This window comes from Populus euphratica, unplaced genomic scaffold, assembly GCF_000495115.2.
Source record: "Populus euphratica unplaced genomic scaffold, PopEup_1.0 scaffold59.1, whole genome shotgun sequence".
Taxonomy (NCBI): Eukaryota; Viridiplantae; Streptophyta; class Magnoliopsida; order Malpighiales; family Salicaceae; genus Populus; species Populus euphratica.
The window spans coordinates 238,871-261,482 of record NW_011499940.1 but is presented as its reverse complement, the minus strand read 5'-3'; the positions used below and the strand labels follow the sequence as shown (position 1 = coordinate 261,482).

The following is a 22,612-nucleotide window of genomic DNA, read 5'->3' as shown; positions in this document are numbered from 1 at the left end:
TTAATTTAATATTAAAAAATTAAAATGTAAAAATTCAATTAAAAATGAAAAAATATCTCAAATTAATTTACATCAATTTGTCAAATTTAAATAATGAGATTTAAATAATTACATATTAAAAAAAATTATGAAGTGAAATTTATAATCAATTTAATATTAAAAGACAAAACTAAAAAATAAATATTTAATTAAAAAAGAAAAAAATTCAAACTAATCTAGTTAACTTGTAAAATTTATGATTTGAATTAATTTGTCAAACTTATTCTATAAAATTAAAATAATTTTATCTATAATAAATTAAAATAAATTATAAAATTTAATATTCTAAAAAATTTTGAAAAAGAAAAAGAAAAAAACATTTTACAGCTCAACGCTACAGTAAACACAAGGCCTTTAAGTGCAAGTCAATAATTAATAAGAGACAAGTGTTGGGCACGAATCTCTCCAAACAGACCTTAGTAGCTGCCACAATGATCAATCAATGAGTAGGTTTATCCGCAGCAGTACAGTATCATTGCGCTAACAAGTCGGGAGGTTGGGATCGTGATTGAAGCTGCATATCTCATAATGTGCTCAAAGAACTTTAGTCTCTTTCTTTATTCTCGTTGCTGGACCTTCTGATTTGACAAAAAAAATGGTTGGATTATCGAGCGGAAGTTCATCAACTCATTGAATAGTTCTTCTAAACTAAAATCCAACCCAAATTAGTTTTTAAATTATATTTTTTAAAGTTAATTTATAAATTCATATTGAATTTAATACCTATGATTATAATTATTAGTTTCGTTTATCCAAGCTTGTTATTTACCTGAACAAGGTTTAGGGTCTAAAATGTAAGCTTGAATTCTTCATCAAAGAAACAAACAAACAAATAAACAAAAATGGTTGCTCTTACTACTTGAACAAGGTCCGTCCCCCCTCCATCGCCTCCATAGTCTATACAGCTTACCTGATATGGGTGCCGAGTTCCCATGGATGTCTCAGGAGATCAAGAAGGGGCTTCAACACTTCGCCCCCCTCCGTGACGCCTTTGCTGTGGTTTTTTCATATTTTGCCCCCCTGCCATACTCGCTGTGATAGCATTACAATATATATTTCAATTAATCTTTATAAATTCTAAAATTAATAATCAAATAAGCTTTTAATAAATATTACTGTTACCACCTACATAGCTTAATCATGAAAGCAGAAAAAAGTATACCCTTGATGCTTAACAATATTTTTATACCTTTGAGAATGGACTATCTCATAAAATTCCTGTGAATTGCACGGATTCCTTGCTAATTTCTTTATGTGGAGGCAGATTGCGATTGAGCTTTGTCTTAGTGAATAAAATATATACTTTATGTCTTGAAATAATATTGAAACATGGACTAAATAATGGAACTGTGAAAATGAAAGGTTTTGTTTCCTTTCTTCTAAAGAAAAATCTTGGAGATGGAGGCAAGAAAAACACTTTGTATTTGTATTTTTTTTGTTTAAAATTATTTTTTATTTTTAATATCAATACATTAAAATCATATAAAATCATTAAAAAAACATAAATTTCATATTTTTTTTTAAAATGTAGCTACACACAGTTTCAAACATTTAAAAAAGTAAATGATATTAAAATATAATTTTTCTTAGCAATAGGGTGTAAGAAGTTGAAAGTCAATGGGATTTTTTTTTTGTTTTTTTTTTAAATTAAGATCAACCTAAAAGAAAGATTGGATCATTGAATTAATTGTTTTTATTAAAATGTTATTGTTTTATTCATTATTTTTTTAAGCAACAAGGGACACACAAACTTGGAGAGTTCTGTCTCTCTGTGCCATCACTCGTGAGTTTTAAGTGTGTGAGATTCTCCCTTGTAGAGAGCTTTGGATTTGATTTTCATTTCTAACCAGCTAAGATGCACATCCACACCCTTGTTGTCTACTTTTCGATTCACAAAAGAAAAATATCAAAGCTCAACCGTTTGCATATTCTCTTCTCAATAAAGAATCAATAAAAATATCTTTGTATTGAGAAAGTGATGATCATTTCATTATCTTCAAAGTAACCTCTCCTTTCGCTGCATTGGAACCAAACGAACCTCACTCTTAGATTCCTTTGTTTCTATAAGAGGCACCGCTCTTTGTTGGTTTTTTAAAAAACGTGGAAACTAGTCTCTTTTGATTAAAGTAAAGGTGATTACTGCTCATATTTCGATTAGAGATTCAATCTTTATCTCCTTTTCAAGTTAATCACTTGGAATTTTGATCCGGGCACTTATTGTTGGTCAAAATATAAAATTTTGCATGGCTTCTTTAAGTTCATGATTTTTACCTTTCGGGTCACTTCAGTTCTGCTATGTTTATCAATTAGTTTTGCAGAGTTTTTTTTTTTAAAAAAAAGTAGTTACTAACAGATTGCGTTTTGGGTTACGGTAGAAATCAAGAAATATCACCAGGGTCTCATTTGTTGCTCAACGAAATGGAAAATTTGGGATTGTTTACTGGAACCAAGATTGTGAAGTCAGTGAATGTGAGTTTTAGATTACCATATTATACTCACTGGGGTCAGAGACTGCTTGTGTGTGGATCTGAACCTGTCCTGGGTTCATGGGATGTGAAGAAAGGCTTGTTATTGAGCCCTGCGCATCAAGGTGAGGAGCTCATATGGCGTGGAAGTGTTGCAGTACCGAGTGAATTTAGTTGCGAGTACAGTTATTATGTGGTCGATGATGAAAAGAGTGTGTTGAGGCGGGAGATGGGAAAGAAGCGTACATTGGTATTGCCCGAGGAGATAAATGGCGGAGAGAATGTGGAGATTCATGATCTTTGGCAGGTGATGCTTTGTGCTCTTTTCTTTCACTCCTTTTCATGCTTTACGAATTGGTGTTTTCCATTTTCATTTTGTAGAAATTTTCTTTAAAGGATTCTTTCTGTGCCCATTATTCTGGAAATGTATGTAACGGCGCTGTAATGACATGTGTCACCAACAGATTTTTCTTGTAAAGAGAAGTAATCTCACAATAACAATTGCTCTTCATGGTTAGAATTATGTTGGCTTCATAATGATTCATTGATTGAAGGGGCGTAGAGTTTACCAATAAAACAATGTTGGTTTCTTCACATGTAACTTTACTGATGTAGAAGTTCATTTTCATGGAATTCAGACTGGTGGTGATGCCATCCCTTTCAGAAGTGCCTTCAAAGATGTCATCTTTCGCCAAAGTTGGGGTTTGAACATAGAGAGACCCCTTGGAATTCAGAATAAGTTGGACATGGAAGGTAATTGTACAGACTTATTAATGTTCAATCGTTGTTGCTGTTGCTATTGTTGTGTTAATGTTTGTGCCTGATTTCTGTTTGCTAACCTTTTTTCCTTTGTGATTTCTTAACTATAATAGATGCAGTCCTTGTCCATTTCAAAATTTGCTGCTCAAATGTAGAAGAAGAGACATCAGTAAATTCTCTCTCCCTGCTGAGCTGCCCGCATTTGTCTGCAAGCAAAGTTATTCATGCTCTTTTCAGCATTGCACCTGCTTATGAAGTTTGATATGTCCAGGTATATGTAATTGGCAGCACCGCAAAGTTAGGGCAGTGGAAATTTCACAATGGACTTAAACTTAACTATGCTGGTGACTCAGTTTGGCAAGCAGATGTTGTGATGCAAAAGGGTGATTTTCCATTAAAATATCCTTTCGAAGCGTTTCCCCCCAAACAGTTGGATGTTTTCTAAATCATTTGGTTATTGTTCTACTGTTCTCTCCCTCCCTGTGTATGTCTCTGTTTGTCTTCCTTAATGGTTGTTTACGTATAAGTACTGTAAATACGGAAAGGCAGGAAACTTTTCTTTGGAAACTGGTGCACATCGCGACCTTTCTATTGACTCTTCTAAAGTTCAGCCAAGATATATTTTCCTTTCAGATGGCATGATGCGAGTAAGCTATAAAGATTAACTCAAATGTCAGCATGTGTTGTTGTCAACATATGTTGTGGTGTTGGAGACTTTTCAAGCGTGATTATAATTCATATATATATTTTTTAAAATAGGAAATGCCTTGGAGGGGTGCTGGTGTTGCAATACCAATGTTTTCTGTTAGATCAGAAGCTGATCTTGGGGTAGGGGAGTTTCTTGACTTGAAGCTTCTTGTTGATTGGGCAGTTGAGTCAGGGTTCCATTTAGTCCAGCTTCTACCGATCAATGACACATCCGTGCATGGCATGTGGTGGGATTCATATCCATACAGGTATGCAACAGAACTACCATTTATAGAACACATAATTTAGTATTACAGGGGGACTCTATATAGATTTTATTAAGGCATGGTTAAGTCGATTTTTCGAAGGCAGAAATTACAGGGGGACTCTATATAGATTGTATTAAGGCATAGTTAAGTTGATTTTTCAAAGACAGAAAATGTCTTCAATTAAATCACCTGGTTAAGAAAAATAAGCCCTGACATCATCAATTTAATTGTTTTTCTCTAAAATTTCATGATATCGCAGTAAAAGTTCCACTTAAATTTTTTTCTTCTTAAATTCTTGCGGCAAACTAGGATTTGATTGGTGAGCTCATTTAAAGTTTTCTCCTGCCTTGGTTTTTTGTTCTTGCAGCTCACTATCTGTGTTTGCATTGCATCCACTATACCTGAGAGTAGAGGCACTTTCAGAAAATCTACAGGAGAATATCAAGGTGGTTTCATAGGCTGTTCATTTTATCCTATTTAACAGGATACAAGAGTAGATTTTCTTTATATATGCTGGCAATTACAGTGAACTATATTCTTACCTATTAAACTTGCTTTTTACCCATTCCCTTTTGTTGTAAACACCGATCCTTTCCTTTTCCTTTTCTTGCAGAAAGAAATACAGGAAGCCAGAGAGCAGTTGGATGGAAAGGTTTTTTTTTTTTTTTTTTTTTTTTTTTGGCGATTCTTCAACTTCATGAAGGAACACATTTCTTATGTTCATCTCTGTTGTTTTTAATAACATGTTGTGACCCAATTAAGAAAATGACAAGAAATTATAAAAGGAGAAAACCATGATGTTGCATGCTTTCCCTACAGGACTGGCCTGCAGGATCAGTTCTCCAGTGCTTTAGCTCGTTAAAAAGGCATGAAAGCAGCAAGCCATCACTTGTTATTCAATTGCCTAGCTCCATCTTATATCCCTTAGTAGAATCTTGTACCTTGATGCAGTTCTTGGATGGGAGGGAACAAGCACTCATGTTGAGCAGTCTCAAACATCATTTTAACAAGATTTTTGTCTTTATGAAAAACAAAGAAAATAAAAGTCCAGAACTTGTTGTGATTAGAATTATGATAATATGGCTTAACCAGTCCTTGTATTAACATATTTGAGCTTGGATCTGTGCAGGATGTTGATTATGAGGCTACGCTGGCTACTAAACTATCAATTGCCAAGAAAGTGTTTGAACAAGAGAAAGATTTGATACTCAACTGTAGTTCCTTTCAGAAATATTTCTCTGAGAATGAGGTCTTACAGACTTATATTTTCTTCTTCCTCTGATCATGACCATGACTCCTAAAGTACTTTGATGTGCAATTTGAACTTTGATCGTTTTTCTCCTTGATTATACTCTCTTTAGAGCCAATTGGTTATCTAATGTATGTTTTACTTGATGGCAGGAATGGTTAAAGCCCTATGCAGCCTTCTGTTTTTTGCGGGACTTTTTCGAAACATCAGATCACAGCCAGTGGGGTCGTTTTTCCTGTTTTACAGAAAAAAAGGTTGTCATCTCTTTGGCTTTTTGTTCATCCAAGTTGAGATTAAATATCATTTGTTTAAATTTTATTGGATCTTTTCACACATGATAACTAGGTAATATAGATCTTCGATTCAATTTCGTAAACAAAGTTATTTTATTTAAAATCTCTGACAAAATTGCACCATTTTCACACAGCTTGAGAAACTTGTCTCAAAAGACAGCTTGCACCATGACATAATTCGCTTCCATTATTATATCCAATTCCATTTGCATTTACAGGTAACTTAATTGGTCTGATGATATTTGTCTATCATTTGCAATTTCTCTCAAGCCAGCAATCAGTCTTATCTTGTTTGTATCATAATTTACTGGCAGTTGTCAGAAGCTGCTGAATATGCAAGAAATAAAGGGGTAATATTGAAAGGAGATCTACCTATTGGTGTAGACAGAAACAGTGTGGATACCTGGGTCTATCCAAACTTGTTTCGCATGAACACCTCCACTGGAGCACCTCCAGATTACTTTGATAAAAATGGGCAGAATTGGGGCTTTCCAACTTATAATTGGGAGGAAATGTCAAAAGACAACTATGCTTGGTGGCGTGCACGTCTAACACAGGTTTTGCACTCTACATATGATGATCATGTCTGTACTTTTCCTTCATTTCTTTCTGAAGAATAACTTCTTTGTTTCACTTACAGATGGCAAAATACTTTACGGCGTACAGAATTGATCATATTCTAGGCTTCTTTAGGATCTGGGAGCTTCCAGAGCATGCCATGACAGGTCTGATTGGGAAATTCCGGCCGTCTATCCCTCTAAGTAAGGTATAGCAGCACCCTCCTAGCTTTCCCGCATGAAAAGTAAGTTTAGAGGATGCAAGAGCAATTTAGGCTTTGCTATAGGTTGTTGGAGTTCTTATAAAGCCCAAGTACCCTTGCAGCACTAGTCCTGAAAGCACCTGTGAGAGCAATTTCCTTTCATGTTCTCTTAAATATGTTCAAATAATGTTCTGCTGCAGGAAGAACTTGAAAGAGAAGGAATTTGGGACTTTGATAGGTTGAGCCTCCCATATATCCGGCAAGAATTTGTACAGGTTACTGAGTTTTCTTTTTTGGCTGTAATATGGTCTATACTTCTGATGATCATCAACGTATTGCATTTGACTTGTGACCTTAAACTAAATCAGACATTATGAGCATGTTGATTTACCCTTTCCTCTTTTTTTTTTTTTTTCAGGAAAAATTTGGAGCATCTTGGACCTTTATTGTGTCAAATTTTCTGAACGATTATCAGAAGGGCCACTATAAGGTAAAGTTATGCTTTTAGTTGATAATCTTTGAGGTCTACCTCTGAGCATTTTGACTGAAACAAAGTTGGTCTAGTGAAGAATTTGTGACTCCCAATGAGCCTCTAATGGTCTTTTGAATTCTTGTCATAAAGGAACCTTTTCATATGAATGGACTGAACTGTCTTGCAATTCCTGATATTAAATTTCTTCCATTAAATTTCTTATCTGGTTCTTTCAAGTTGTTTTATAGTCTTCATTCTGTTATAGCTCCAACATTTGTGCTGCTTCTTCTAGCCATTTGATTTATTATATCCCCATATATAATGCATTCTTCTAGTAATCCATTTCTGAAATTCTGTTGACTTGATATAGACAATCTATGAGCTTGTATATAGGGGCTCAAGTTTGGTGGTGTTCTTGAAGCATCATTCTTTAGTCTTACTTTCAGGAAAGCGATTCTGAATTCTTATCGCTTCTCTTGTCTATTTATACCTGCTTCAATCTTATTGTATCATATTTGGTGTTTTTGTTTTGGTCTGAAAAATTGATTGACTCATTTTTCTTCAAATTACTCTAGTTCAAGGAGGATTCTAACACAGAGAAAAAGATTGCTTCCAAGTTGAAGATGCTTGCAGAAAAGTCCATGTTATTGGGGAGTGAGGACAAGATACGCCGTGACCTGTTTGATCTTTTGAAGGTAGCGTATAGTGAAAAATATTTATATTCCCATAATTTTGGTAATATGGGATTTATGCCAGACCTATCTCTTGATTGCTTTAGAGTGACTGTTCAATATGATCCTATTACTAGTATCAGTCCTTGGTTTTGATCTGTTAATTATGTTTGTAGAATATAGTTCTTATTAGAGATCCTGAGGATGCAAGTAAATTCTATCCCCTTTTCAATCTCGAGGATACTTCAAGTTTTCAGGATTTGGATGACCACAGGTACTCTAATCATATGTATTATGGGAAATTCCTGGTGCATTTATTTTGAAAGACCTATAGAAGAATAAAGTAAACTAAAAGTTATGCATCCCCCTTTTGCTTATTAATATTTCCGGTGTTCAGTAACCAAGTACTAGTTTTTTTCCTTGTTTTCAACAACCTCCTCAATTCCTGCTGATATAGCTTCTCTTACCGGTTGTCATGAAATACAGCAAAAATGTTCTCAGAAGACTGTATTATGATTACTATTTTCACCGGCAAGAAAATCTATGGAGGCAAAATGCTTTGAAGACTTTGCCTGCTCTCCTGAACTCGTCAGATATGCTAGCCTGTGGGGAAGATCTGGGTCTCATTCCTGCTTGTGTTCACCCTGTATGTTTGTTCAACCCTTCCCAACTTCAACTCTAACTGCCCACATTTCCACTCCTTTTTAGTTATTTTATTATTTCAAATCTGCATTCTGTAAACATCAAGCATGATTGGATAATGTTATGCAGGTCATGCAAGAACTAGGATTGATAGGTTTACGCATTCAACGTATGCCCAGTGAATCGGACCTGGAGTTCGGTATTCCTTCTCAGTACAGCTATATGACGGTGAGTTCTAGACTTCTTACGCTATATTTCTATGCCCATTTGTTCCCTACAGTTCCATTAGAGTGATATTAATTGAGCTGGCAATCATGTGCTCCAGGTGTGTGCTCCATCATGTCATGACTGCTCGACCTTTCGTGCTTGGTGGGAGGAAGATGCAGAAAGAAGATGCCGATATTTCAAGAACATGGTGGGGCCTGATGCAATTCCTTCTAGTCAATGTGTTCCAGATATAGCACATTTCGTCATAAGGCAACATGTTGAAGCTCCATCAATGTGGGCAATCTTCCCTCTTCAGGTACGGTGACTTGGCTCAATTATCAAACATCAAATCTTAGGCTGCTATAGGGAAATCTGTATCATAACCAGTGAGTATTTCATTTCATGTATTAGATCGATGTTGATCAGTGTAAATTCGAACTAAACCATTGGTTTTTTTAATGATCAGGATTTGTTAGCACTAAAAGAAGAGTACACGACACGCCCAGCAACAGAGGAGACGATCAATGACCCAACAAATCCAAAGCATTACTGGAGATACCGTATGTGTTCAATTCCATTTCTGTAGATAGATTTAGTTAGATACTAGATTTTCTAGCTCTTTTCTTGTGTCCAGCTAATAACCAGAGCCGATTATTCCTATGTCGTGTTCTCAGGTGTACATGTAACATTAGAGTCGCTGCTGAAGGATAAGGAACTCATAACAACCATCAAAGGTCTTGTTCGAGGGAGCGGACGCTCGCATCCTTCTGTTCAAGAAACCGATGAGCTAGGGAATCAAGAAACGATAGTATTGATTCCCAGCAAACATCAAGTTACCAATGGTCAGGAAAAGATTTCCGTCGGAAAGCAACTAAATGGGGCTCCGAGAAGAGAGACTTGCGTTCCACAAGTCTCGTGATATCTTCTACGACACTCGCACATCTAGCAGCCATTAGGGCTGAAGCCATGCATGAGCTTGTAGAATATGAGCAAACTATGGGATGTCCTTGTTCTCATGAACAGCTTGTGAGAGTCACCATCCTTCTTATAAATGGCTTGCCTATTTATAATTTGAAGTCCTTCCTTTTAATAAACGCATACTAATTGTCAATGTTATTATACAAGTAAACTAGATTATGTGGCAAGTCAACTTGATTACCTGTTAATTTAATTTTTAATTTAGGTTTATTTCAAAGCAAATTAAACTAGAATTCACATTATTTGACTTGGTCAACTCGGTTGCTAATCATGACATGTTATAAAAAATAAATAGTTTAATTTGAGTGTATAAAAACCAATTAGAAAATATAAATGAGATTGTTTAATCTCATAATTGTCTAATAATTTTTCATGGACGGCTTATTGAATTATTGAGTTAACCTGTGAATTATTATATAAATTCGAGTTAAATTATATTTATTAAAGTAACTAATTTTTGTTTTTTTATTAGTATTTACCTAATTAAAATTAAACTTATTTGTTGAGTAATCTAGAGTATTAAAATTGAATCAAGCTTTGATTTTCAAGTTTTTTAAGTCAATTTAAGAAAAACTGAACAACTACATGTAAGTACTTTTCTCCCAAAATTGAACAAAAAGAAAGATAAAGAAGACATCAGGAAAATTAAGTTATGTTTTTTTAATAAATAAAAAACGTAGAAATAATCTACCGAGAAGAGTGGATCTCAACCGGTTTCACAGGATGCCCCAGTTGCAAGGTGACAAACGGTTACAGAAACAAGAGAGTATAACCGGAAGCCAGCCTGTTCGACACAATAAGAATCTGCCGTGTCCTAACATCGCTCTTCTTGCGTGGCGTTTTCTGATTGGCCAGTGACAATAGCCACAACGGTTGGCCAAAGTGGAAAGACCAAATTTAGGCAGAAACTAACTTTTAAAAAAGGGGGAGGGAAGGAAAGGCAGTTAAAAAAAAGAAAAAAAGGAAAAAAAAACAAGAGGGTGGTAGGAGTGGTGGAGAGAGGTTTTTTGGAAATTTTATTTTCCGGTGACCGGACTCGTTCGTCGCTCCTGTTGCTTTCCAGTCTTCCCTGAATGCCTTAATCAGCGTTCAGGGTATTTTTTTTTTTATACTATCATTGCTTTGTTTCTAAGAAACACGATATTAGAACATCAACAAATGATCATATGATTATATTTTTTTTTTGTTGTTGAATAGGGTCTTAATCCTCATTTTGTCACAGAATATGGGATTTGAAATTTGATCCATGTGATTTAATAATGTCTAATGTTTTTTATCTGGTATTGTAGGTGATGAAGGATTAAAAAATTTGTCACATTTTGGCCTGTATTTTGGGGGCTGTACTTGGGTGAAACAAAAGGAATCCTAGCACTTGGCTTTTCCCACCAATATTGTGTAAGCATACATTGTCTCTCTGTGTTTAATTCTGTGAATTCTTGTTGCTCAATTTTCTATCTTTTCCCGTTGTTCATGGAAGATTTGCCACAACTATACTCTGGTTATGTAAAAAAGTTTTGAGGGCAATGGAATTCTTGATGTCCCACATCTTTAAACTTTTAAATTTCCTTGAAATCTGGTGAAATTTCAAAAATCTCAGCAATCTCATGGATTGTTGGAGGAATTTGAATTGCTGTAATGGGATCAAAGCATTGTAGAACGCTGGTAAGAAAGCTATGTTATGAGGATTATAGAATTAACCTTGGTTTGAATCCTAGATCCGTGATGCTATTGTTGATTGTTGTTGAAGTTTTCTAGATATGAGCCCTAGATGTTCTTGGTGAATGATTTTGATGTTGTGCCTATTATGGATATGTAGAAATATGATGGCTAATCTCCCATGGAAGACTAGAACTCTGGGAATCCTGTGAGAAGAACTGCCCTTGGCTTGCACTACTGCCACTCTCACCTGCACGAGATTCAACAAAATGGCAGTAGCCATTGATCAACATCATGGATTCAAGCCATTTAAAAGATCTCAGAGATGTAGACTCCAATCTCTAACTAACTTTGACTTAAACATTCTTGAAATTGACCAAACCAATCTTTCCAGCTTAAAACAAGCATTCGAAGTAGTTAAATTTCACAGAAGCTTCTCCAGTCCGTGTTTTTCCTTGGCCACTAGAGTCGAAGAAGAGCTCGACACTAGTCCAAGGATTGAGATTCTTGGTGGCCATGGAGCACCGAGAGTCCGTGATCTTGTTGTTGAGGTTGCCACAGCTTTGGCCTCCGGTGTTGATCCCATACCAGTATCAAGTGGACTAGGCGGTGCTTACTTTTTGCGCAGCAGGAATGGAGATAATATTGCACTGGCAAAACCAATTGATGAAGAACCTTTAGCCTTTAATAACCCGAAAGGCTTTGGGGGCCTGATGCTTGGCCAACCTGGTATGAAACGATCAATTCGAGTAGGTGAAACTGGACTTCGCGAATTAGCTGCTTATCTACTAGACCATGGTGGGTTTGCTGGTGTTCCTCCAACAGCATTAGTAAAGATTTCCAGTGTTGGGTTCCACGTTAACGGTGTTGAAAATATTTCAGCTCCGCCCTGCAAGATTGCCTCTCTCCAACGTTTTGTAGAACATGAATTTGATGCTGGGGAATTAGGCTGTTCTGGTTTTTCAGTTGCTTCTGTTCATCAGATTGCGATTTTTGATGTGAGAGTCCTAAATCTTGACAGGCATGCTGGAAATATACTAGTAAAAAAGAACGATCAGAAGGAAAAATATGCAGCCGGGGCAGCCGAGCTCGTGCCTATAGACCATGGACTTTGCCTACCTGAGTGGCTTGATGATCCTTATTTTGAATGGCTGCATTGGCCTCAAGCCCTGGTTCCCTTTTCAGAATCTGAACTCGTGTACATATCCAATCTCGATCCATTTAAAGATGCAGAGCTCTTGAGATCTGAGCTTAGTTCTTTAAGGGAATCTTCTATCCGAGTTCTTGTCCTCTGCAGTATTTTCTTGAAGCAAGCTGCTGCTGCTGGCCTCTGCCTTGCCGATATAGGCAAAATGATGACCAGGGAGTCTTATAGTGGAGAGGAAAATATGAGTGTATTAGAGGATATTTGCACAAAAGCAAAGGGAGCCGTTGTTAATGCATCAGATGATGAAGAGGATAATATGGATAGCAGAGAAGAAAAGGACGAGTTTGAACTATTTCAATTCGATGAGGAGACTGAGCATATTTCCGCTGAGGTAATGGATCTCTATCAGCTCTTACAGTCCCCTCCCGAGATTGCTAAGCCACCTAAAATTGCAAAATTCTCACCTGTAAGGTCACTGCCTGGGTCGCAAGATGAAGAATTATCTCCGTTGTTTCAGGAAACTGACCATGAAGTCAAAAACTATAACGATGGTGATGATAGCAACAGGACTATCAAAGAAAATGGCGGAGACAACAATGGGGACGACATCAAACTAGGGGGTCTAACGAGGAGCAAGAGTTACTCAGTCCGAAATAGGGCTTGCGAATCCGAGGGCATTTCTTTTGGAGACTTGAGTGAAGGTGAATGGAAATTGTTCTTGGAGTGTTTCGAGAAGCTTTTCCTGGAGGTTCTCGAGGGCACAAAATGTGGCAGCTTGAAGCAACGGTTGGGAACTTCTTGCCAGTTCTGAGAAATTCGAGGGGTGCTTGTATCTAGTTGGAGAAGCATGTACATTGCCCCTGTAGATTGTAGATAAACATTTAGGATTAAAAAGTGATGGGCAGATAGCCATCCTTTCCCTTTATTTTTGTTTCTCTTCCATTTTTCTAATATCTTTGTATACAGAATTGTGAATATTGACAATTACATGATTGATTCTTCCTGCTAGAAGCTGCATCTGAAATCATTGCAGTAACTTGTTATTGCAAGTAAATGGCTCTGTCGTGGAGGGTATCAACAGCAGAAACCAAGAAATATTTGGTGCTAATCAAGAACATCATCTACTCTTGTATCTTTGATTTCTGCAATGATCAGGATCAGGTAGGTTTGACGCCTATGTTTACATGGCTCCAAGGAGATTGGCTGCATCTGCTACTTCTTTCAAATTAAAATTTAGAAGTAGGGTTGAATAGTTGATCATCCCAAAATCCATGCGTCTTGTCAAGTGGAGCTAGCGTGAATTTCATTTCATTCAAGGATCCAATCACCAACTTTATTAGACAGGCTTTAGCCCTGAAGATCAAGGCATGAACCCATTTCAAACTATGCCTGTAGAAACAAGCTCATTAGAGATATCCTTCAAGGATCAGCACATCAAAGTTAAACCCATCAATGGTGCATTGATCACATGGATTGTAGTGATTAAACTCCGTCTAAATAATGAATTAATTTTAAAACTTGTAATTTAGAATTTCATTTAGGCTGGATTTTAAATTAAACCCAAAAAAATATCATGTCAATGAAATCTAGTTGTTGACATGGTTAAATCTGGTTTAAATTCGACTAAAAAGTTTTTTATAATTTAAAAATTAACCCATGCTTATTTCCGAGTTGATATTTAAATCAATTTCTAACAATTATGCTTATAATAACAATGATTTTTCTTTCTGTTTTCTTTTAATCCACGGTGTCCTAAGACCAGCTAACGAGTTGTGAAAAATAGACTAAAATCATTTAAAAAAAATTGAATTCACATGATTTATCATTAGAATTATATCCTAGGTGGTACATTAGAACTAATTAAACTTGCAAAAAATAGATTAATTTCATTATCCATGACAAGTGAAAAACAGATCATCCGAAACCAAAATAACAAGACTCATGAGGAACTGAATTCACATCATTCATAATTAGAAAGAATTAACCCTTGGCTCATAGGATCATATGTTCACTTACCATTCGAGGATTGAAAGTGTTTTTCCTCGACACAAATGTTTGGACGTGGAAGGAAATCTCAAGAGCCAAACTCTTCTACATTTGTTTATGGTAATCAAAGATCAATTCTATATCCACTCACACACCATGAATTCTAAAACTCATTTATTTTCCTTATTTTCATGGTTACGATTTGAAAAAATAAATTAAATAAAAATGATAAATTAATGCGGGTTAACAAACCAAATAATTTCAAGCCCAGAAATCATCATGCCGCACAAACATAGCCATAAAACCCTTCGTGCTTCAATTCTCGGATCACAGATCTTCCACATAACAGTGTGTGAAGGTAATAAACATCAGACCAACCCAGAAAGGAATAATAAATAAAAGCCAATAAGTGAAGGGGTGCAGGCGTAGGTGAGCTGAACCTGAAAAGTGATGATGGCCCACCTCAGAGAGAGAAAGAATGATGCTTTAATACTGCTTGAGGATGAACATAGACAAGAATTATTGCCCCTTTTGATTTGGGTTTTTGATTCCATTACGCCCTAATCTAATCATACATGAAATGAAAAAATATCTCAAATCCTACCTTCTTACTTAACCTCTCTAATCCCATCAATGGACCTCCTCAATATCTTGCTAACATTGACCACTCCTCCTTCACTCACCCCACCCTGCTGCCTGTCTACTTCTTCTTGATGGTCTCCCTCTTCGTCTTCTAAGCTCTGATAGAAACAATGACCGGTATCGTCCACTCTTTCTTGGGTAGATGCGACCAGGTTGAAAGATCCAAATTTGGGCGTGGGTTCTTGAGAATTGCCACCGAATTGGGTGTCAAAAGTGAAGGAAAAGTTCGGATTTGATGGGGTGAGTTCCTCAATTTTGTCAAGTGCTGTAGGGCACCTTTTTCTTCTCTTGGATTCCCTGATTGTTTCGTGCTCTTCTTTCTTGGGTTTCTGGCTTGAAGAGGTCGCTAGTAATGGTGGGCCTTGGCTGGAATCATGGCTTTTGGATGTTTTTTCAATGTTGTTTTTCTCTGCCATTACCTTGGGTCATGTGGAGAGAAGACATAATAAGAGAGAGACCTTTCTTTCGGACAGCTTTTTTAAGATGGTATGTCATGAATTTACACGAGGTCTTTATTTGCTGGTGTAATTAAAAAAGATTCTGTCCTTTGCAAATCACAGAGTAACAACTAATGTGATGATGATGATTTTACGATACAGGCAAAGGCCCGTACAAGCATGTCCCTATATCTTATTTATAGTTGTCTTAATTTCAAGACATTCTTTTAAAAAAGAAAATCAAAGCACTTTTGATTTATTTATTTTATTTAAAAATCAACAAGTTTAAAACTGAGTTGTAATTATAATAAACCAAATCAACAGCTCAAAAAATATTTTTTTGACCAAATTAATTAAATTAATTTTATTTATATGTTTTTAATTCACATCAAATTTTTTATTGAATTAATTAATTTTTTTTATTTATATTTATCCAAACCAACTAAGATTTTACTCATTACTTTTATGAATATAATTAATAATATTTAATTAAAAAGCAATGAAGCAAGACAACTTGTTAGTTATTGCAATTGCAATCTCTCATGTGTTAATATAAGATATTTACTTACTTTTTATATGTTTTAATTTGAATTTTAAATTAATATTATTATGAGATTTATTTTATAACAAGTGATCACTAATTACTTGATGAGTACTATCATTTTTTTCATTATCGTCTAAGATTTCTCTCTTACATATGTAACTATCTCCTTTTTAAAAATAAATACAAAAAATAACTAGTATTTCTAAACATTATAAGATTATATATATATATATATATATTGAATTTTATTTAAATAAAAAGCTCAATTATCTCAAAAATCAATTAAAAAACCCATCATCTTTGAATTTTTTTTATTGTGGATGTTAAAAAAAAAAGACAAGTTATTATTAATAAGAAAATTTAAACACTCAACTCATAAGGGATATTAAAAAAATCAACCAATGGAACAAACTGAAAAAAAAAAAAATCACTGAAATTAAAGGAAACATAACAAAAATAATTTAAAAACTAAAAAACCAATTAAACTAAACTCAAGTAAAACTCAAGTAAAGTGAGTTTGTTTAAGTGAAATTTAAACAGAAAAGAATGTATAAATAGCTTACGTAACCTAACCCTAAGCTATTCTTTTTCCATTTGTTTTTTGTTTGACAGCAGCCACCCCTCCTCTTATCATCTCTCTTGCTTTTCCATGATCAAACTTGAAAGTTAAAATAATGTAGCAGCATCTCTATCTTCTTCTTCCTTTTATTTTTAATTTCATGAAGACGCAATCCATCCCCACTTTTTATCTCCCTTTACCTATATATAGCCCACCATCTCTAGCGTTGACGCGGTTATGCTTAACTTGGGCTTTCGCTCTGCCCTCTCAAAACCTCACCTTAATTTATACTATACTTTTTTTTATATGTAAACTTTAATCATAATCTTTACTAAATTTATATCTAAATCTAACCAATTACAATTACATATACATTTTATTAAAATTATAATCATAAAAATTATCTTCAAAATAAACAGATTTTTAACTTCAATCTCAACGTATCAACGAAATTCATTTTAAAAGTTTAGTTTTTATTGTACAACACATTAATGTAAGGATGATAAATTCATTTTTTTGGTGGCTTGTTGATTCTTTCTACTGTAATTGATATTATTGTCCATTTTTTTACTTTAATTTCTGTTCTTCTCATGTAATTTAAAAATACTTAATGAATATTATTGTGGTTAACAAAGTTATATATATATATATATATTTTTTCTCATATGTTTCTGAGCAAGAAATTATATAGTTTGATTTTCAAATATATAATTAAAAATAACAAAACTTTACAGGCATTGTTTGGTTCCCCAGTTTTTAATGTTGAAAAATTAGTCTAACAGATTTTAATTAAATTATTTTTTATTTAAAAAATAATATCTTTTGGTTTGGTTGGAATTTTTAATTTAAATTAAGTGAATTGGACCATGAACACCTTAAATTCACCTTTTAAATTATTCAAGATAGTTTTCCCTCAAAGTATTATAAAGTTTAAATGTTATTCTTTCATTAAAATATCTCATAATTTAACGTTAATGTTATCCAGTTTTATATTTGATGTACTAATGGCATGCCTTGTTTTTTTGTTTATACTTTGGATAAGGTTTGATATATTTAACCTCTTTTTTTAATTTAAATTCTTTATTAAATAATGTCACATCATGTAATTGATATTTTTAAATCACTGAACAAAAGCATCAACATATGCTGATGGAAGAAGCCCAATATACGACCATCTTAGAATCCATTTCTTATTTTAAGACAGGTTTGTTTTTAAGTTTTAAATGTATTTTTAAAAAAATTTATTTTTTTTAAAATTACTATATTTTAAAATTATTTTAATATTAAAAATAAATTTAAAAAAATAAAAAAATATTATTAATATATTTTAATATAAAAAATTATTTAAGAAACAACCGTACTCTAAAACAATTTTTAAACATAAAGCAATCGGGCAGTTAACACAAAGCAAAGTATTTATTCTTTTCTTTATTCTCGTAGACACGTCAATGTCCACTTTTATCTTCATAGGTTAAAGTTTCGTATTCTTATCCCTATAATAATGTTATTTTAATAAAAATAATTTACCTAATTTGATTTGGTGACTCATGCGTTAATCCAATAATCAAGATTTTTTCGGATCACTCCTTGAACTGACCCTGACAATTATACATAATATTCAAAATCCTAAAAAAAATCGAAAATAATTTTAAAAGTAGGCTACTTAATGACAAGGATGATGATCTGTGTGACTTTTATAAACGAGAAAGGCAGTATTGAAAAACATTTAAATTATAAGGATAAAAGTGAAATATTGATGAATCTATAAGGTTTAAAATGAAGTTTAATCCACAAAAAAGACAAAAAAAAGCAATTGTGACTATGACCAATGTCCAATAGGCAAATAGGCTCAGGGCTTTTAGGTTGCTGGACCATTTAAAGTCTCCTCGTCAGCCATCCACAATCGTATCCTCGTCGGCCGATTCCACCCCCAGCAGCAGCAGCAGCACCACCACCACCACCATGGCAATCAGCATTGAAGATCACCAACTCCCATACAATACACACAACCTCTATGATGTCAACTTCTTCGATGACAAGATCCGTACTTTAGTCACTCACACGCCTTCCTTTGTCAACACATGGATAGCCGAAACCCAACAAAAGCTCCACCAAAACAACAACCCTGCTGATCATCCCCTTCTAGTTGGCCTAGACATCGAGTGGAGGCCCAATAGGATGCGTCAAACCGAAAACCCAGTTGCCACCCTCCAAATTTCCACTGGCAAAGACTGCTTGATCTTTCAACTCCTGCACTGTCCCACTGGTATCCCACAATCCCTTTATGATTTTTTGAGTAACAAGAATTATACTTTTGTTGGGGTTGGTATTGAGGGTGATGTGGAGAAGTTAGTGGAGGATTATGATGTGAGTATGGGGAATGCTGTGGATTTAAGGGTTTTGGCTGCTGAGAAATTGGGGGCTGAGAAGTGGAAGAATTCTGGGATAAAATCGTTGGTGAAGGAGATTTTGGGGAAGCAGATTGAGAAGCCAAAAAGGGTTACTATGAGCAGGTGGGACAATGAGTGGCTTACTGGTGCTCAAGTTCAATATGCTTGTCTCGATGCCTTTTTGTGTTACAAGATTGGGGAGAATTTGTATGCTGCTTGAGTTAGGTTTCATGATGGGATCTGAGGGTTTTTTAGTTCTTTTTAAAGATTATGTACTTAACTTGGATGACTTTTAAATTTGAAGTATTTCAATGTGTGGTGAATGTTGTTTCAACTGGTTTATTTAATTTTCTGTGCCTATTTCTATTTGTTTTGATGTGTGATAGTGTTGTTGAACTGGATCTTTCAGGCTGTCTTCCAATATTTTGATAGATACTGAAAAGAAAAAACAATGAAATCATCTTTAGATGCGAAACTGCTCTGCTCAATAATGGTGCTTTCTATTCTGGATGCCATCCATGGCCATATGTTCAAGTTGTCGAGTGTGAGATATTTTGCCTAGAAATATTTGCTATTGCTAGAGTAGTTCAACTCATTTACCTCAGCCTAATATGCTCCACGCAAAAGAATATGTACAGAAAAATTGGAAAAAAATTGGTATGGCTCTGTGGAGTTGAATGGATACAGACCTGACCTTTTCAACTGGCTGCCGATCCAGCCACAGGCCTCAATAAATTCATTTCTTTGTACTTGATAGTGCATAAGAACTATCATTTTCCCAACAATGTGAATTGTCCACATCATTTTTATGAAAAAAATGTCTTTTGTTTTTAATGGAAAACCTAAAATGTGAATTATCGACCTGTGAAACCTTTCCCGATCTGATCTGTTGATTTACTGACTCCAAATTTAGTTCAGGCAACGGTTTTTTTTTTATTTGAAAAAACTGATTTGGATATTCATCTAATCAAACTTTGAAGATCCGGCTAGTCTCACAATTTAGTTGGCTTTAAATTCGAGTGAGATTTAAGTAAACTTTATTATTTTTTTATTTAATTTTTATCCAAAAGATTTTTAATTTTTTTTTCAAAATAACTCTGTTACATATTTTTTTTTAAAAAAGAAACCACTAAAATAACACTATTGACTCAACAAACTGATCTAGTTTTTTAATTAGGTCAAATCTAAATCTCGAACCGAGAACGACAACTATAGACAATTATAGACAACATGAGCGATTATGAAGGAGATTGGGTGGATTCAACTGAGAATTTATGGAAGTTTGAGGATCCAACAGACTAGTGATATTGTTTTAATTCATCTGTATTAACTTGAGTTTTACCGTGCCTAATCCATTACCCAAATCTTGGATCGGTCATGGAGTGGGACAGGTTTCATCGGTATGCCCAAGGGTGTTCTCTCATGAAAAACTTGAGTAGTAATAATAATAATAAAAAAGCTATTTAGCCGAACCTGTCATGATCTGGGAAAAATTCAGTGACGATGAAGAACCCAGCACTCCTGTTACCCTTCAATTATGTCACGAGAGTCTTCGCATCATCTATCATGTTTCACCTCCAGATAACTTTCCAAAGTCTTCTCTGGAAAAATTATTGAAACACAATCTGGATTGATTGAAAGAGTCAATTATCTTCGGAATACACACAATCTTGAAGTGATGACAATGTTTACAGACTCAATCGACCTACCTATATAGCTTGGGGTCATTTTAGATTTTCCATTTAAGTTTTCTATGCAAGAAGCACACAAAGACATGATTATTAAATTTGGCTTGATAGGTTATCCCGAGATCTAGCTGATCTCCCTCTTGACTCGAGTCAAGTGTAATTTTTTTTTAACCTGGAGTAGATTTGGTTCCATGTTGATCTGACAAATCAATTCAATATTATTTTAATTGGCTCAGAACTATAACCCTAACCTTGTACTGGTCATTAGCCGGCCAGGTTTCATTAATATGCCCAGAGGTATTCTCTCATGAAACACCCTAGTAAAACAAAAGAGAAATTTAACGGAAGCTGTCCAATGTACATGTAAAATGACAACATCCAAAATCCAACAATTCTCACTTGTGTGCTTGAAATTTCTTTGCATATACACAAATTGCACAGTATTTGCAGATGCTGAAACTGATTGCAGCTCCCCCTTCTCTTGTTTTGCACCACAACCACATATATAAGTTTATCTGATCTCTTCATTTCATTAACAAACTTATTGACAAAAACCTCTCCTCTCCTCTCTGCCTATCATTACCCTTTCTCTTATTCTTCTTCAATCAAGAACAACCCTCTTAATCAAGAACTTTCAATTTAATTATCAAGAAACTATCTTTCTCGGCCAAGAACCTTCACTCTCTTTGATCAAGAAGTCATTTCTTGATAAAAAAAAAACTGTCTTCCTCTTCGTTCTCTTCCTTATTCTTTAAACTCCAGCTTTACTGATTATGGAAAACTTTGAACTTCGCTGTAATCACAAGGGGGGGAATTATATTGGGGGAGATGATGTTTTTGACGTGAAATGTGACGACATGCTCTGTTACACAACCATTGTCAATAATCCTACAAGCCTCTTGAGGTGGATTGCTGAATTGTTTGGGACTAAGCTACCACATCGTGGCAACAGGCTTAGGGTCTCTATGGACATGATTTGGGACAAATACTGTGATGATGGCCGACTCAAAACTCCTGCTACCCTTCAATTCTGTCACGAGAGTTGTTGCATCATCTATCATGTTTATCCTCCGGATAACTTTCCAACTTCTTCACTAGAGAATTTCTTGAATCACAGTTGCGTAGATTTTGTTTGTTTTGGATTGATTGAGAAAGTCAATTATCTTCGTAAGACACACAATCTTGAAGTGAAGATGGAACACTGGTATGAGATCCCGTTTTTGGCCACTGTGTTGGATCCAAACAGGTTTCGTCTCAATTTCCATTCGCCTCTACAAGATATGGTATACATTGAGTTCTCGAAGTCGTATAAAAAACCTGATGACCTTCTTAAAAGCAACTGGAGGCTGGTTCCACTTCCTCTTGATAAAGTAATGTATGCAGCCCTAGATTGCTTTTTTGCCTACAAGTTGGCAGCTCGGCTCTCCATTCCTGAACGATCCTAACAGAGGTATTGATTCTTTAATCATTCTGTAAAAATTCTTTTATTCATGGTTCAAAACTTACGCATGATCAGTTGTTTAAAGATTAGTTCTTGGGTGAAAATTTTACATTTTTTTTTTGTTTTCTTTGCACTTGCAGTTCCAGGATCTCAGAATTCATAGGACTGACGATTCTACTGGTTGGTAATATTTGATGTTTGTGGGAACTGGAGTTCTTTTTGTTCATGCTTAACCTATTCTGCTGTTAGTTTTTGGTTATGGTCTTTAGACTTTCATGGCTAGTCATGCCGGCTCCTGTTGTTCTTCTATTCAGTAGCAGTTTTCGGGACTCCCTTTGTATGCTTCCTTGGGTGTTATGGTTTACCTTGTGTCATTTGAAGATGGAGTAAAGGCATCCTGTTTTGATTCTTGCTTCTTCTACTCTTTTTTTATTTTTTTTTAAGTTAGGTTTGTTTTTGTATTTTAAAAATATTTTTATTTTTATTTTTTATATTATTTTAATATGCTGATATTAAAAATAATTTTTAAAATATATAAAAAATATTATTTTAATATATTTTTAAATAAAAAATATGTTAAAAAAATTACAATAACCACGCTTTTAAATACCCTCTTAAGTATTACTTATGA

At 34.7% G+C, this 22,612-nt stretch overlaps 4 protein-coding genes across 5 annotated transcripts; all 4 read left to right on the top strand.

The window, feature by feature from the left end:
- Positions 1-1,769: 1,769 nt before the first annotated feature.
- Positions 1,770-9,629, top strand: LOC105136895 (4-alpha-glucanotransferase DPE2-like). Its single transcript, XM_011042400.1, has 23 exons — positions 1,770-2,171; positions 2,415-2,811; positions 3,143-3,257; positions 3,377-3,432; positions 3,535-3,662; positions 3,784-3,910; positions 4,023-4,219; positions 4,587-4,665; positions 4,833-4,871; positions 5,349-5,468; positions 5,621-5,722; positions 5,896-5,979; positions 6,076-6,318; positions 6,402-6,527; positions 6,722-6,796; positions 6,940-7,011; positions 7,569-7,688; positions 7,841-7,938; positions 8,151-8,310; positions 8,436-8,534; positions 8,632-8,829; positions 8,980-9,073; positions 9,188-9,629. The coding sequence occupies exons 2-23, from the start codon at positions 2,458-2,460 to the stop codon at positions 9,430-9,432; spliced, it is 2,931 nt and encodes a 976-aa protein (XP_011040702.1). The 5' UTR covers positions 1,770-2,171; positions 2,415-2,457; the 3' UTR covers positions 9,433-9,629.
- A 938-nt stretch (positions 9,630-10,567) lies between these two features.
- Positions 10,568-13,684, top strand: LOC105136894 (phosphatidylinositol 4-kinase gamma 8-like). Of its 2 annotated transcripts, XM_011042399.1 has the most exons (4): positions 10,568-10,585; positions 10,781-10,886; positions 11,308-12,685; positions 12,812-13,684. In XM_011042399.1, the coding sequence occupies exons 3-4, from the start codon at positions 11,417-11,419 to the stop codon at positions 13,103-13,105; spliced, it is 1,563 nt and encodes a 520-aa protein (XP_011040701.1). In that variant the 5' UTR covers positions 10,568-10,585; positions 10,781-10,886; positions 11,308-11,416; the 3' UTR covers positions 13,106-13,684. The 2 variants fall into 2 exon arrangements, with proteins under 2 accessions (XP_011040701.1, XP_011040700.1); XM_011042398.1 differs by having other exon boundaries at positions 11,308-13,684.
- Positions 13,685-18,271: 4,587 nt separating this feature from the next.
- Positions 18,272-19,221, top strand: LOC105136893 (Werner Syndrome-like exonuclease). Its single transcript, XM_011042397.1, has one exon. It carries the CDS (start codon positions 18,425-18,427, stop codon positions 19,070-19,072), a length of 648 nt encoding a protein of 215 aa, XP_011040699.1. The 5' UTR covers positions 18,272-18,424; the 3' UTR covers positions 19,073-19,221.
- A 2,092-nt stretch (positions 19,222-21,313) lies between these two features.
- Positions 21,314-21,985, top strand: LOC105136948 (Werner syndrome ATP-dependent helicase-like). Its single transcript, XM_011042466.1, has one exon. The coding sequence runs from the start codon at positions 21,314-21,316 to the stop codon at positions 21,983-21,985; it is 672 nt and encodes a 223-aa protein (XP_011040768.1).
- Positions 21,986-22,612: the final 627 nt, after the last annotated feature.

What these genes read in the sequence shown, in the direction of transcription:
- LOC105136895 (XM_011042400.1), top strand. Translation starts at nt 2,458, where the DNA reads ATGGAAAATTTGGGATTGTTTACTGGAACCAAGATTGTGAAGTCAGTG. An exon ending in TCCGGCAAGAATTTGTACAG is followed by an intron (nt 6,797 to 6,939) that starts GTTACTGAGTTT and finishes TTTTTTTTTCAG; the next exon opens with GAAAAATTTGGAGCATCTTG. An exon ending in CAGGATTTGGATGACCACAG is followed by an intron (nt 7,939 to 8,150) that starts GTACTCTAATCA and finishes CATGAAATACAG; the next exon opens with CAAAAATGTTCTCAGAAGAC.
- LOC105136894 (XM_011042398.1), top strand. Translation starts at nt 11,417, where the DNA reads ATGGCAGTAGCCATTGATCAACATCATGGATTCAAGCCATTTAAAAGA.
- LOC105136893 (XM_011042397.1), top strand. Translation starts at nt 18,425, where the DNA reads ATGGCAATCAGCATTGAAGATCACCAACTCCCATACAATACACACAAC.
- LOC105136948 (XM_011042466.1), top strand. Translation starts at nt 21,314, where the DNA reads ATGGAAAACTTTGAACTTCGCTGTAATCACAAGGGGGGGAATTATATT.